Source organism: Salmo trutta, chromosome 25 (genome assembly GCF_901001165.1).
Source record: "Salmo trutta chromosome 25, fSalTru1.1, whole genome shotgun sequence".
In the NCBI taxonomy this organism is placed as follows: domain Eukaryota; kingdom Metazoa; phylum Chordata; class Actinopteri; order Salmoniformes; family Salmonidae; genus Salmo; species Salmo trutta.
Window position 1 is genome coordinate 42264550 of NC_042981.1, and position 13873 is coordinate 42278422.

Consider the following 13873-nt stretch of genomic DNA (forward strand, 5'->3'; position numbering starts at 1 on the left):
CCTAGCTGTTTTTCAGTCTCTTGGTCCCAGCTTTGATGCACCTGTACTGACCTCGCCTTCTGGATGATAGAGGGGTGAACAGGCAGTGGCTCGGGAGGTTTTTGTCCTTGATGATCTTTTTGGCCTTCCTGTGACATTGGGTGGTGTAGGTTAGAGGTCGACCGATTATGATATTTCAACGCCGATACCGATTATTGGAGGACCAAAAAGGCCGATACCGATTAAATCAGCCATTATTGCCATTATTGTCATTATTGCAAATATATATATATTTGCAATAATGACAATTACAACAATACTGAATTAACACTATTATTTTAACTTAATATAATACATCAAAATCAATTTAGTCTCAAATAAATAATGAAACATGTTCAATTTGGTTTAAATAATGCAAAAACAAAGTGTTGGAGAAGAAAGTAGAAGTGCAATATGTGCCATGTAAAAAAGGTAACGTTTAAGTCAGAACATGAGAACATTTGGCTTGATGACTCCTTGCTGTCCCCAGTTCACCTGGCCGTGCTGCTGCTCCAGTTCCAACTGTTCTGCCTGCAGCTATGGAACCCTGACCTGTTCACCGGATGTGCTACCTGTCCCAGACCTGCTGTTTTCAACTCTCTAGAGACAGCAGGAGCGGTAGAGATACTCTCAAAGATCGGCTATGAAAAAGCCAACGGACACTTACTCTTGTGTTACTGACTTGTTGCACCCTCGACAACTACTATGATGATTATTATTTGACAATGCTGGTCATTTATGAACATTTGAACATCTAGGCCATGTGCTGTTATAATCTCCACCCGGCACAGCCAGAAGAGGACTGGCCAGCCCTCATAGCCTGGTTCCTCTCTAGGTTTCTTCCTAGGTCTTGGCCTTTCTAGGGAGTTTTTCCTAGCCACCGTGCTTCTACACCTGCATTGCTTGCTGTTTGGGGTTTTAGGCTGGGTTTCTGTACAGCACTTTGAGATATCAGCTGATGTAAGAAGGGCTATATAAATACATTTGATTTGATTTGAAAGCTGGTGGTTCCTTTTAACATGAGTCTTCAATATTCGCAGGTAAGAAGTTTTAGGTTGAAGTTATTATAGGACTATTTCTCTCTATACCATTTGTATTCCATATACCTTTGACTATTGGATGTTCTAATAGGTACTTTAGTATTACCAGCCTAATCTCGGGAGTTGATAGGCTTGAAGTCATAAACAGCGCAATGCTTGAAGCATTGCGAAGAGCTGCTGGCAAACGCAAGAAAGTGCTGTTTAAATGAACGCTTACGAGCATGCTGCTGCCTACCACCGCTCAGTCAGACTGCGCTATCAAATCATAGACTTAATTATAATATAATAACACACAGAAATACGAGCCTTAGGTCATTAACATGGTCAAATCCGGAAACTATCATTTCAAAAACAAAACGTTTATTCTTTCAGTGAAATACGGAACCGTTACGTATTTTATATAACGGGTGGCATCCCTAAGTCTAAATATTGCTGTTACATTGCACAACCTTCAATGTTATGTTATAATTATGTACAATTCTGGCAAATTTGTTCACAACGAGCCAGGCGGCCCAAACTATTGCATATATCCTGACTCTGCGTGCAATGAACGCAAAAGAAGAGACACAATTTGCCTAGTTAAGTTTGCCTGCTAACATGAATTTCTTTTAATTAAATATGCAGGTTTAAAAAAATATATACTTCGGTTTATTAATTTTAAGAAAGGCATTGATGTTTATGGTTAGGTACATTCGTGCAACGATTGTGTTTTTGCACTTTTGTTAAATCATCCCTTGTTTGGCGAAGTTGGTTGTCTTTGTTAGGAAGAAATGGTCTTCACACAGTTCGCAACGAGCCAGGCGGCCCAAACTGCTGCATATACCCTGACTCTGTTTACACGGAATGCGAGAGAAGTGACACAATTTCCCTAGTTAATTCATGTTAGCAGGCAATATTAACTAAATATGCAGGTTTAAAAATATATACTTATGTATTGGTTTTAATAAGAAAGGCGTTGATGTTTATGGTTAGGTACACATTGGTGCAACGACAGTGCTTTTTTCGCGAATGCACTTGTTAAATCACCCATTTGGAGAAGTAGGCTGTGATTCAATGATAAATTAACAGGCACCGCATCGATTATATGCAACGCAGGACAAGCTAGATAAACTAGTAATATCATCAACCATGTGTAGCTAACTAGTGATTATATTAAGATTGATTGTTTTTTATAAGATAAGTTTAATGCTAGCTAGCACCTTACCTTGGCTCCTTGCTGCACTTGCATAACAGGTAGTCAGCCTGCAACGCAGTCTCCTCGTGGAGTGCAATGTAATCGGCCATAATCGGTGTCCAAAAATGACGATTACCGAATGGTATGAAAACTTGAAATCGGCCCTAATTAATTGGCCATTCCGATTAATCGGTCGACCTCTAGTGTTGGTGCCCTGGAGGGCAGGTAGTTTGCGCCCGGTGATGCGTTGTGCAGACCTCACTACCCTCTGGAGAGCCTTACGGTTGTGGGCGGAGCAGTTGCTGTACCAGGTGGGGATACAGCCCGACAGGATGCTCTCAATTGTGCATCTGTAAAGGTTTGCGAGTGTTTTTGGTGACAAGCCAAATTTCTTCAGCCTCCTGAGGTTGAAGAGGCGCTGTTGCGCCTCCTTCACCACGCCGTATGTGTGGGTGGACCATTTCAGTTTGTCCGTGATGTGTATGCCGAGGAACTTAAAACTTTCCACCTTCTCCACTACTGTCCCGTCGATGTGGATAAGGGGGTGCTCCCTCTGCTGTTTCCTGAAGTCCACGATCATCTCCTTTGTTTTGTTGATGTTGAGTGTGAGGTTATTTTCCTGACACCACAATCCGAGGGCCCTCACCTCCTCCCTGTAGGCCGTCTCGTCGTTGTTGTTCATCAAGCCTACCACTGTAGTGTCGTCTGCAAACTTGATGATTGAGTTGGAGGAGTGCATGGCCACGCAGTCATGGGTGAACAGGGAGTACAAGGGAGGGCTGAGAACGCACACTTGTGGGGCCCCAGTGTTGAGGATCAGCGGGGTGGAGATGTTGTTTCCTACCCTCACCACCTGGGGGCGGCCCGTTAGAAAGTCCAGGACCCAGCAGGACGGGGTCGAGACCCAGGGTCTCGAGCTTAACGACGAGTTGAGAGTCTATGGTGTTAAATGCTGAGCTGTAATCGATGAACAGCATTCTTACATAGGTATTCCTCTAGTCCAGATGGGTTAGGGCAGTGTGCTGTGTGATTGCGTCGTCTGTGGACCTATTGGGGTGGTAAGCAAATTGGAGTGGGTCTAGGGTGTCAGGTAGGGTGGAGGTGATATGATCCTTGACTAGTCTCTCAAAGCACTTAATGAGTGCTACGGGGCAATAGTCGTTTAGCTCAGTTACCTTTGATTTCTTGGGAACAGGAACAATGGCAGCCCTCTTGAAGCATGTGGGAACAGCAGACTGGGATAGGGATTAATTGAATATGTCCGTAAACACACCAGTCAGCTGGTCTGCGCATGCTCCGAGGAAGCGGCTAGGAATGCCATTCGGACCGGCAGCCTGGCAAGGGTTAACACATTTAAATGTTTTACTCACATTGGCTGCTGTGCAGGAGAGCTCGCATGTTTTGGTAGCGGGCCATGTCAGTGGCACTGTATTGTCCTCAAAGCAAGCAAAGAAGTTGTTTAGTTTGTCTGGGAGCAAGACGTTGGTGTCCACGATGGGGCTGGTTTTCTTTTTGTAATCCGTGATTGACTGTAGACCCTGCCACATACCTCTCATGTCTGAGCCATTGAATTGCGACTCTACTTTGTCTCTATACTGACGCTTAGCTTGTTTGATTGCCTTGCGGAGGGAATAGCTACACTATTTGTATTCGGTCATGTTTCCGGTCGCCTTGCCATGATTAAAAGCAGTGGTTCGCGCTTTCAGTTTCTTGCGAATGCTGCCAACAATCCACGGTTTCTGGTTGGGGAAGGTTTTAATAGTCACTGTGGGTACAACATCACCGATGCACTTGCTAATAAACTCGCTCACCAAATCAGCGTATACCTCAATGTTGTTGTCTGAGGCTATCCGGAACATATCCCAGTCCACGTGATCGAAGCAATCTTGAAGCGTGGAATCAGATTGGTTGGACCAGCGTTGAACAGACCTGAGCACGGGCGTTTCCTATTTTAGTTTCTGTCTATAGGCTGGGAGCAATAAAAATGGAGTCGTGGTCAGATTTGCCGAAAGGAGGGTGAGGGAAGACTTTTTCTTTGTCGCGGAAGTTAGAGTAGCAATGATCATGAATGCTGCCAGCCCGGGTCGCTCATTCGATATACTGCTAAAATGTAGGGAGCCTTGTTTTCAGATTAGCTTTGTTAAAATCCCCAGCTACAATAAATGCAGCCTCAGGATATGTGGTTTCCAGTTTACATTGAGTCCAATGAAGTTCTTTCAGGGCCGTCGAGGCGTTGGCTGGGGGGGGGGGGTAGACACGGCTGTGATTATAAATCGAAGAGAATTCTCTTGGTAGATAATGCGGTCGGCATTTCATTGTAAGGAATTCTAGGTCAGGTGAACAAAAGGACTTGAGTTCCTGTATGTTGTTATGATCACACCACGACTCGTTAATCATAAGGTATACACCCCCCTTCTTCTTACCAGAGAGATGTTTGTTTCTGTCAGCGCAATGCGTGAAGAAACCGGGTGGCTGTACAGACTCTGATAACGTATCCCGAGTGAGCCATGTTTCCGTGAAGCAGAGAATGTTGCAATCACTGATGTCTCTCTCTCTCAAATCGCAATTGCAACATTTGGTTAAAAATAAGTCCTAGATGATTTGCCCATATCGTGCAGCCCTATGTGGCAGTGTGGAAATTATCTCAATTGAGCAGTGGTGTAAAGCACTTAAGTAAAAATACTTTAAAGTACTACTTAAGTCATTTTGGTACCTGTACTTTACTATTTTTAACAACATTCCTAAAAGAAAATACTGTACTTTTTACTCCATACATTTTCCCCTTCACCTAAAAGTACTCATTACATTCGGAATGCTTAGCAGGACAGGAAAATGATCCAATTCACGCACTTGTCAAGAGAACATCCCTGGTCATCTACTACCTCTGATCTGGAAGACTCACTAAACACAAATGCTTTGTTTGTAAATTATGTCTGAGTGTTGGAGTATGCCCCTGATCTGTAAATAATTTTTAAAAAGCAAGAAAATGGTGCCATCTGGTTTGCTTAATATAAGAAATTTGAAATTATTTTACTTTTGATACTTAAGTACATTTTATCAATTACATTTACTTTTGATACTTAAGTATATTTAAAACCAAATACTTTTAGACTTTTACTCAAGTAGTATTTTACTGGGTAACTTTCACTTTTACTTGAGTAATTTTCTATTAACGTATCTATTTTTACTCAAGTATGACAATTTGGTACTTTTTCCACCACTGCAATTGAGTGCAGGAAATCCAGAAATGATAAAAGTTCTGAAATGTGTTTTGGTTGAAGTTGAATTGAACTGTATAAAACAATCAGAATGGAGAAAGACATCACTCACTACTCATAAAGCACATGTAGAACTTTTATTATTCAACACCATCAAATACCATCAAATACCGTCCAATTTAAAAAAAAAAATACTGTGATATAATATTTTGCCCATATCGCCCAGCCCTAAGCTGGCCCAGAACAGAGCGGCACGTTTTGCTCTTAATTGTAATCAGAGGGCTGATCTAAATACTATGCATGCCAGTCTCACTTGGCTAAGAGTTGAGGAGAGACTGACTGCATCACTTATTTTTATAAGAAACATGAATGTGTTGAAAATCACAAATTGTTTGCATAGTCAACTTACCCACAGCTCTGACACACACTTATCCCACCAGACATGCCACCAGGGGTCTTTTCACAGTCCCCAAATCCAGAACAAATTCAAGAAAGCAAACAGTATTATATAGAACTTCCTTCCACCTCATATTGCTCAAATAAACAGCAAATCTGGTTTCAAAAAACAGATAAAGCACAATGTCTCTCCCCACATCTCTCCCCTATTAGTTTGTGTGTATGCATTGATATGTAGGCTACATGTGCCTTTTTAAAAATGTATGTAGTTCAGTCCATGAGCTGTTCTTGTCTATTGATGTTCTGTATTACGTCATTCTGTATTATGTTTCATGTTTGGTGTGGACCCCAGGAAGAGTAGCTGCTGCAACGGCTAATGGGGATCCTAATAAAATACCAAATCCATTGCAGGCCACAGCGACCTGGTCTGTGCTCTGTTACAATCTTAAATCAAGCAGAAGCAATCACTATAGTCTGTCCTTTGAGTAGCCTCTATGCAGACATGAAAGGAAATGGTATTATGTAAATCAATGTCTTACATCAAATAGTGCGGCAAATCCCTCTGCACTGTCGGTTGAGGGACGGTAGTCGCCTAGGTGTGACGCCACCTGTCGGAAGACAATGAGGGCAAATAGCATGAATGGATTGATGAAAACCTAACGTAAACATATTGGTGTGATGCTAATCCACTCTTTTTGCTACAATAAAAATATAAGAACACCTTGGCATTTACTGTATATGCCAAAAGGGCGTTACGGCATTGGGCTTGAAAGGGGAAGGCTCTCTCTAGTTCCTCTCTCCCTCTATCGTCATGCCTCACTTGAAAGAAACACCAGGGGGTGCCAAATATCAGAGGGAAGTCTTTGATGCCTTGGCCTTTTATCCAGCTTTGATTTCTGAGGTTCATTCAGTACTGTACTTGTTTTGTAATGGTTCCCCAACACATTTCACAACTGTTTCCTTACTATTCCAATTCAAACTGAGTCCAACTATGAACTGACAGGCACCAATAATAAAGTCTATAATACCAGTAAGTTATTTTCTACATAAATTGTTCATTACATTTCACGTTTTATTTATTTAGGAGACGCACTTATCATTGTTGGATATGATAGGTATATTTTTTGATGTGTTGATCATGTGCATGTTCCTAACTGAAGCATGTCAGTTACTTTATGCATGATTATAAACTGGGTGGTTCGAGCCATGAATGCTGATTGGCTGACAGCCATGGCATATCAGACCCTATACCACGGGTATGACCAAAATGTATTTTTACTGATCTAATTACGTTGGAAACCAGTTTATAATAGCAATAAGGCAGCTCGGGGGTTTGTGGTATATGGCCAATATACCACGGCTAAGTGCTATGTCCAGGCACCATATACCACACCGTGGTATACGTACCTTATTGCTTAAATAGCCTACGTTACTACATAAATATTTAAACAAAACAACTCACATAAAATGGTCAACTATATTACAGAGCAGGCCTAATAGTTAGTAGTATAGTTACAGTAGAGTTGCTGCATTACACTTGGCTATAGCACCAAGGCTAAAATAGGAGAAAAAAATTCCTCACTCCACTCTTGACAAACAAAGCCAATTCCCAAAAAGCAACGCACTGTTTTTGGGAAAGATTAAGGAATAAGGATTAAGTCGACAAATAAAGACCAGCCTTCACTACTCGTTCCAGTGCTTTCGTTTAATCCCTCATGAAATTATAGTCTAAAGTTTGAAGGATTATTTTGTTTGTTTGTTAGACTAATATGATTTAATTCGACCACTCCCACCGCTCCAAACTGAGTGTGAAGAAAATATGAACATCTGAATCACGGGCAGACAGCTTCATGCTATTGGTTCCCTGGGGATTTACCTGTAAATGGGAGTGCCCATCATCATCATCATCGTCGAGATGAATTGTTCCTTCCTCTGATCCCTTGTAGAGTCCGTTGAAGAATTCGATTGGGAATAACTGAATCCACGTTCCCAGGACTCCAAGCATGGAACCTATAACGTCGTGGAGCAAGGAGAGAGTAAGCGACTGGCTCAAAGGTAGGCTGTTAACCGGCGCTTTTTGTGTTTGCCAGGTGCGTTTAATTCGGTTTGCACGCAGGTAGTCGTAAATTAAAACCGACACAAATCCGCTTGGAAGGGGAGGTGGAGGTGGAATGAGGAAGTGAAGTTGGCCATTTCATGAAGTGATCCTATGTTTTGTACTGTGTCGACAAGGAGGACAAGTTGACCAAAGCGCGAATAGGCCCACGATAGTTCACTTCCTACGTGTATCAGTTATTGATTATGTGGAACTATTGGAGTGTGCTGTTTTTATTAAAGCAGCCAAACGAGTCTAAATTACACCAAATACTGAGCTGTCATTTGTAGCGAGTAGAAACCGGACTAGTTACTCAAATGTTTCGGACGTTCTTAGAAACTACCACCATTTATGTTATTACAGTTCAAGCCTGCAAAGCTACATAGCTTCAAAGTTTCTTTCATTTGCTTGTAGCCTAATGTTTTTGTGTCATAAGAGCAATGTTCCATATATGATTAACATACTGCTGCACATGTCATGGCAGAATAATCGCCACCTAATTGATGCAAATAATCGTGATATAGATCTGTCAGGTAAACGTACTTTACTGTTAACATTTTAATTTAGTTTTTTTGGGGAAAGTCTGTCTACCCACAAGAGCTGTTACAATTAGTATCGCGAACTGGCTACATACAGAGTGATAGACATGCGTGCATTTAACACACAAACGGGCAATATTGCTGGAAATGAGTTTGCAGATGTTGTGTAACGTTTGGCTTTTTAAGCCAATAGTATAGTCGCTAACCAGGGGTGGGATGTTGTCAACGTGGCTTTGAATGGATAGTAGCTGGGAAGCTTTACGTTAATGACAGTTTGCGATGGAACACATACAACATGTATGTACTTTCAGAATTGATTGGTGGGCTGCAAGCTACTGGAAGCTCGCGATCTACCTGTTCGATACCCCTGGTGTACAACTTGTGATATAGTGAACATTGTGATGATGTGCTTTTTGTTGTACCAGGGAACAGAGAGAAATCTTTTAAAACACTCCAGGTAGTCTTTGACATTTGAAAGAAACTCATCCTCCAGTGTATGTTATGTGATTTGTGTATCAAACATGTTTGGCCTTTGGCTTAACCTCTTTGTCTGCATGGTAAATGAATGCCACCCTATCTTTTCTTATTTGGGTTCAGATTGGACATTTGTTCAGTGTCCTTTGACTTAACTTACCCTCTGTCACCTTACCATTATGCCACCTGAGAATGCTATGCTAATGACAATGCTTATTACAATGTAGCATAAGGATAGCTAGCTGCCCCCAGAGCTTGCATCCATCCGCTTAGCTAATTAGACCGAAGCAATCGAGTGCTGAGTGGTGTAAACAACCTGATGTACGACCAGTCATGATGGAGTCCCAGGCTGTTTCGAAGGGCTGTCTGCCAACCTTTAAGTGACCCCACAGTCTTTTCATTTGATTAGCATTAGCACACCAATTAGCCACTGACGGAGTAAACAGTTCCTGTTTTGCCATGCGTGGAGCAGGTAACGTTAATTATAATTGGGTTACTACCGCAATACTGGATTAAGTAAATCATGAGGCGTCCTCTCCTCTGTGATGAAAATAATGACAATGCTGATGGCCATGACGATAATGGTGATCAGTTCCGGCCCTAGCCTTTTGGTGGCCCTAAGCAAAATGTTGTTTGGAGGCCCCCCCACCTCGCAGGCAAAACATTTTAAATGGCCCCCCCTCTTGACAGTAGAGGAAAGTTGAATTTGTAGAATTAATTTCCTGAAATTCTACACATTTTGCCATGGGGCGCAGAACATTTTTGCAGTTTTAAAGCAAGTTTGCTGACATATTAAAAAAGTTGTCATGTTGCGAGAAGAAGATATAGCAATTTTAGAATCAATTTCATGCAATTCTACTCATTTTTCCATGGGGCGGAGAGAAAAATGTGCAGTTTTACAGCTAATTTCCTGCAATTGTACACATTTTGTTATGCAATATGCCATGTTAATATGATATCTGAGTGAGAATGACTAATAAAATCAATGGGGGCCCCCTGGAGGTCAGGGCCCCTAGCGGCCGCTTATGACCAGGGCTGGCCCTGACGGTGATGATGAGGATACAGATAATGACCCCGATAATGCTGTTGTGATATGGACATATATGATGAGAGTGATGGGTATCACTTTATTGGAGGGCCTAGTTGCTCATATTAAAAACATGATTACTAGTTTAGGGCATTTCCATGTAAACGGACCTATGAGCACCAACATTTTAAAGTTCGTAAGAGCATGTCAACTTGGGTGTCAAATGAAAGCAAAGAGTCTATATTTTTGAGAAATTAAGGCACATATAATTCATTTTTCAACCATTTGATTTCTGATCAAACAGATGGAAAAGGGGTCTTAAAAAACATCGACCAGAAAAAGTCTTAAAGTGTATTACAAATAGATCAAAACAATAATGTTGAAGTAAAGACCCCTGGCAACTAATATCAAACACTTATTTCTCGTTTTTGATACATTATTTGCCTCGTTCAAGAAACCAATCATAGATGTCTGTTTCATAAGTTTGGACAGCAAAGTACAGTAGGCCTACATTAGAAATCAGAGTAAAGCACAGTTGAGTACAGTTAAGTTTAAACAAGTTGATAAGAGTATAGTACAGTCCTGTGCTGTACAGTAGAATAGAGTTTAGTACAGAAAAGTAGAGCACACTAGAGTTGAGTATAATGTACTGAACTCTACTGCACTTTACTGAAACGGAACTTTACTCCACTCTACTGTTCTGTGCTGTACTCTACTTAGCTGTAATGTGCTCTACTTTGATATCCAAGCTCGTGAAACATAGACTTGTTCAGATTTGGTCGGGACCAACCAAAATTGGTTGATTAGTTGAATCAAGTGTGTTAGTGGTAGGGCAAAAATGTACACACTTGTCACGTTAATAAAAGCTTGAAAAATGACCTGATTATCCATGTGTGGTCTCTCTCTCTCTCTCTCTCCAGGTCTGGACGTCCCTCTTCAGCTGTACCCCTTCACAGAGTGGCAGGTGACTGGTTTGGAACTGCTGCAGCTCTCCTCCCAGGACCTGGAGCGTCTGGGCGTCCATAAGATTGGCCACCAGGAGCTCATCCTCGAGGCCGTGGAGAAGCTCTGCTCCCTGGTGAGGCCTGGGCTGTTGCTCTCTAGGGGCTGGATGGCTCATAGTGGTCCTCTATAGCCTAGTTGGTACTGTAGAGCATGGTGCGTGCAACACCACGATAGTGGCTTCGATCCCCGAGACCACCCAAACATAAAATGTATGCATGCGTGACTAAGTCACTTTGGGTCAAAGCGTCTCCTAAATGGTATATATTATCGTTATTATATATTGATAGAGGGCCCAAGACTAACTTGAGATATGCAGAGAGTTGATAACTTGGTCTAAACCAATTCCAGGAGATAATGAAATTATTTAGACATTCTTTGCATTTCACGTCATTTTAATCAGGCGCTAAAATAATCTCCCATTACAGCTCCACTGCTTTCCAGGTGGTTAATGGCTATTTGTGGGAGGAGGAGATTGCCAATAAAGTCCTGAACCCTCCCCATCTGCCATTGACATCCATGCGTTGACATTTCTTAAGTTAGGATTCAGCCTAGAAAGGCCATTTGCCATAGGGGATACTACTATACATTCTTCTTGGGTTCTATAGTAGGCTAGGGCAGGTGGTACAGTGTGTGCATTGTATGGCTATATGGAATGGCGCTGGAATGTATAGCGGCCGTTTTACTCGCTCTTGACCATTTTTGTGTGTCTTTTTGCGCTGATCGTGACTTTTGTTTTGTACGTTGAAATCACTAACCTTGACATACTGCTCACCCGGGAACCAGGCCCTAATCCCCGTCACTCGGAGGAGGAAAAGACGACGATATAGCGGGCGACGTGGGGAACCCTGATGAAACTATGGCGGCGAGTGAGTAAACCGCCTCTGCCCTCTGTTCTATTGGCGAATGTACAATCACTGGGGAACAAACGAGACAAACTCTGTTTGAGACTATCCTATCGACGGACCTGAAGAACTGTAATATCCTATGATTTACAGAGTCGTCGCTGGATGAGGACACGGTTAATATAAATCTAGACTGGTTTTTCTCTGCATCGGCAGGATAGAGCAGCAGCGTCTCGTAAACCTACATGTTTCAAGCAGACCACCATAGTCCCTGTGCCCAAGAATGCCAAAGTCCTTTAGACAGGTTACCATCTGCCTGTAGCACTCACATCTGTAGCCATGAAATGCTTTGAAAGGCTGGTCATGGCTCACATAAACACCATCATCTCAGACACCCTGGGCCCACTCCAATTTGCTTGCCGCCCAACAGATCCACAGATGACGCAATCTCTGTTATGCTTCACACTGGCCTTTTCCACTTGGGGAGTGAGAATGCTGTTCATTGACTACAGCTCAGCGTTCAACACCATAATGCCCTCCAAGCTCATCACCAAGGGACTGAACACCTCCCTCTCCAACTGGATCCTGGACTTCCTGACTGGCTGCCCCCAGGTGGTGAGGGTAGGCAACAACACATTCACCACGCTGACCATCAACCCGGGGGCCTCTCAGGGGTGTGTGCTTAGTCTCCTCCTGTACCCCCTGTTCACCATGACTGCGTGGCCGCGCACAACTCCAACACCATCATTAAGTTTGCCAACGACACGACGGTGGTAGGCCTGATCACAGACAACGATGAGACGGCCTATCGGGAGGAGGTCAGAGGTCTCTAAGACAAAGGAGCTGATCGTGGACTACAGGAAAAGGAGGGCCAAGCACTCCCCCATTCACATCGATAGGGGTGGAGTGGGTCAAGAGCTTCAAGTTCCTCGGTGTCCACATCACTAAGGACCTATCATGTTCCAAACACATCAACATAGTTTTGAAGAGGGTACGACAACGCCTTTTACCCCTCAGGAGGCTGAAAAGATTCAGCAGATCCTCAAGTTCTACAGCTGCACCATCGAGAGTATCTTGACTGGCTGCATCACCGCCAGTGGTGTAAAGTACTTAAGTAAAAATACTTTTAAGTACTACTTTTACTCCACTACATTCCTAATGAAAATAATGTACTTTTTACTCCATACATTTTCCCTGACAACTAAAAGTACTTGTTATATTTAGAATGCTAAAGCAGGACAGAATTATGGTACCTACAGTTGAAGGCGGAAGTTTACATACACCTTAGCCAAGTACATTTAAACTCAGTTTTTCACAATTCCTGACATTTAATCCTAGTAAAAATTCCCTGTCTTCGGTCAGTTAGGATCACCACTTAATTTTAAGAATGTGAAATGTCAGAATAATAGAGAGAGAATGATTTATATCAGCTTTTATTTCTTTCATCACATTCCCAGTGGGTCAGAAATTTACATACATTCAATTAGTATTTGGTAGCATTGCCTTTAATCTGTTTAACTTGGGTCAAACGTTTAAGGTAGCCTTCCACAAGCTTCCCACAATAAGTTGGGTGAATTTTGGCCCATTCCTCCTGACAAAGCTGGCGTAACTGAGTCAGGTTTGTAGGCCTCCTTGTTCGCACACGCTTTTTCAGTTATGACCACACATTTTCAATAGGATTGAGGTCAGAGCTTTGTGATGGCCTCTGACATTCACCAACTATTTATAGATTACATCAGAGAGTTGAGTTAAGTTCATGCTTCCTCTGGTGATTTAATATCCTTTCATTATTCTCTCACTTTGCTTGCAGTGAAGTGTGTGTGTGCGCACTGTGTGTGTGTGTGTGCGCACTGTGTGTGTGTGTGCGCACTGTGTGTGTGTGCGCACTGTGTGTGTGTGTGCGCACTGTGTGTGTGTGTGCGCACTGTGTGTGTGTGCGCACTGTGTGTGTGTGTGTGCGCACTGTGTGTGTGTGTGCGCACTGTGTGTGTGTGTGTGTGTGCGCACTGTGTGTGTGTGTGTGTGTGTGTGTGCGCGAGCACTGT

The 13873-nt window shown here is 42.6% G+C and overlaps 2 protein-coding genes across 2 annotated transcripts in view; one reads left to right on the forward strand and one right to left on the reverse strand.

Annotated features, from left to right (window-relative positions):
* Nucleotides 1–7864, reverse strand: part of LOC115162588 (ribosomal protein S6 kinase 2 alpha) — a 167166-nt gene extending 159302 nt beyond the window's left edge. Inside the window, exons 1-2 of the mRNA XM_029714041.1 lie at nt 7723–7864; nt 6386–6454 (exon numbers count right to left, since the gene is read on the reverse strand). Coding sequence (XP_029569901.1) covers nt 6386–6454; nt 7723–7851 — 198 coding nt within the window. The 5' untranslated portion in view covers nt 7852–7864. The remainder of the gene's footprint in view (nt 1–6385; nt 6455–7722) is intronic.
* LOC115162587 (connector enhancer of kinase suppressor of ras 2) overlaps nt 7792–13873 on the forward strand; it is an 88305-nt gene continuing 82223 nt past the window's right edge. The window contains exons 1-2 of the mRNA XM_029714039.1: nt 7792–7901; nt 10902–11059. Of these exons, the coding sequence (XP_029569899.1) occupies nt 7850–7901; nt 10902–11059 (210 nt within the window). The 5' untranslated portion in view covers nt 7792–7849. The remainder of the gene's footprint in view (nt 7902–10901; nt 11060–13873) is intronic.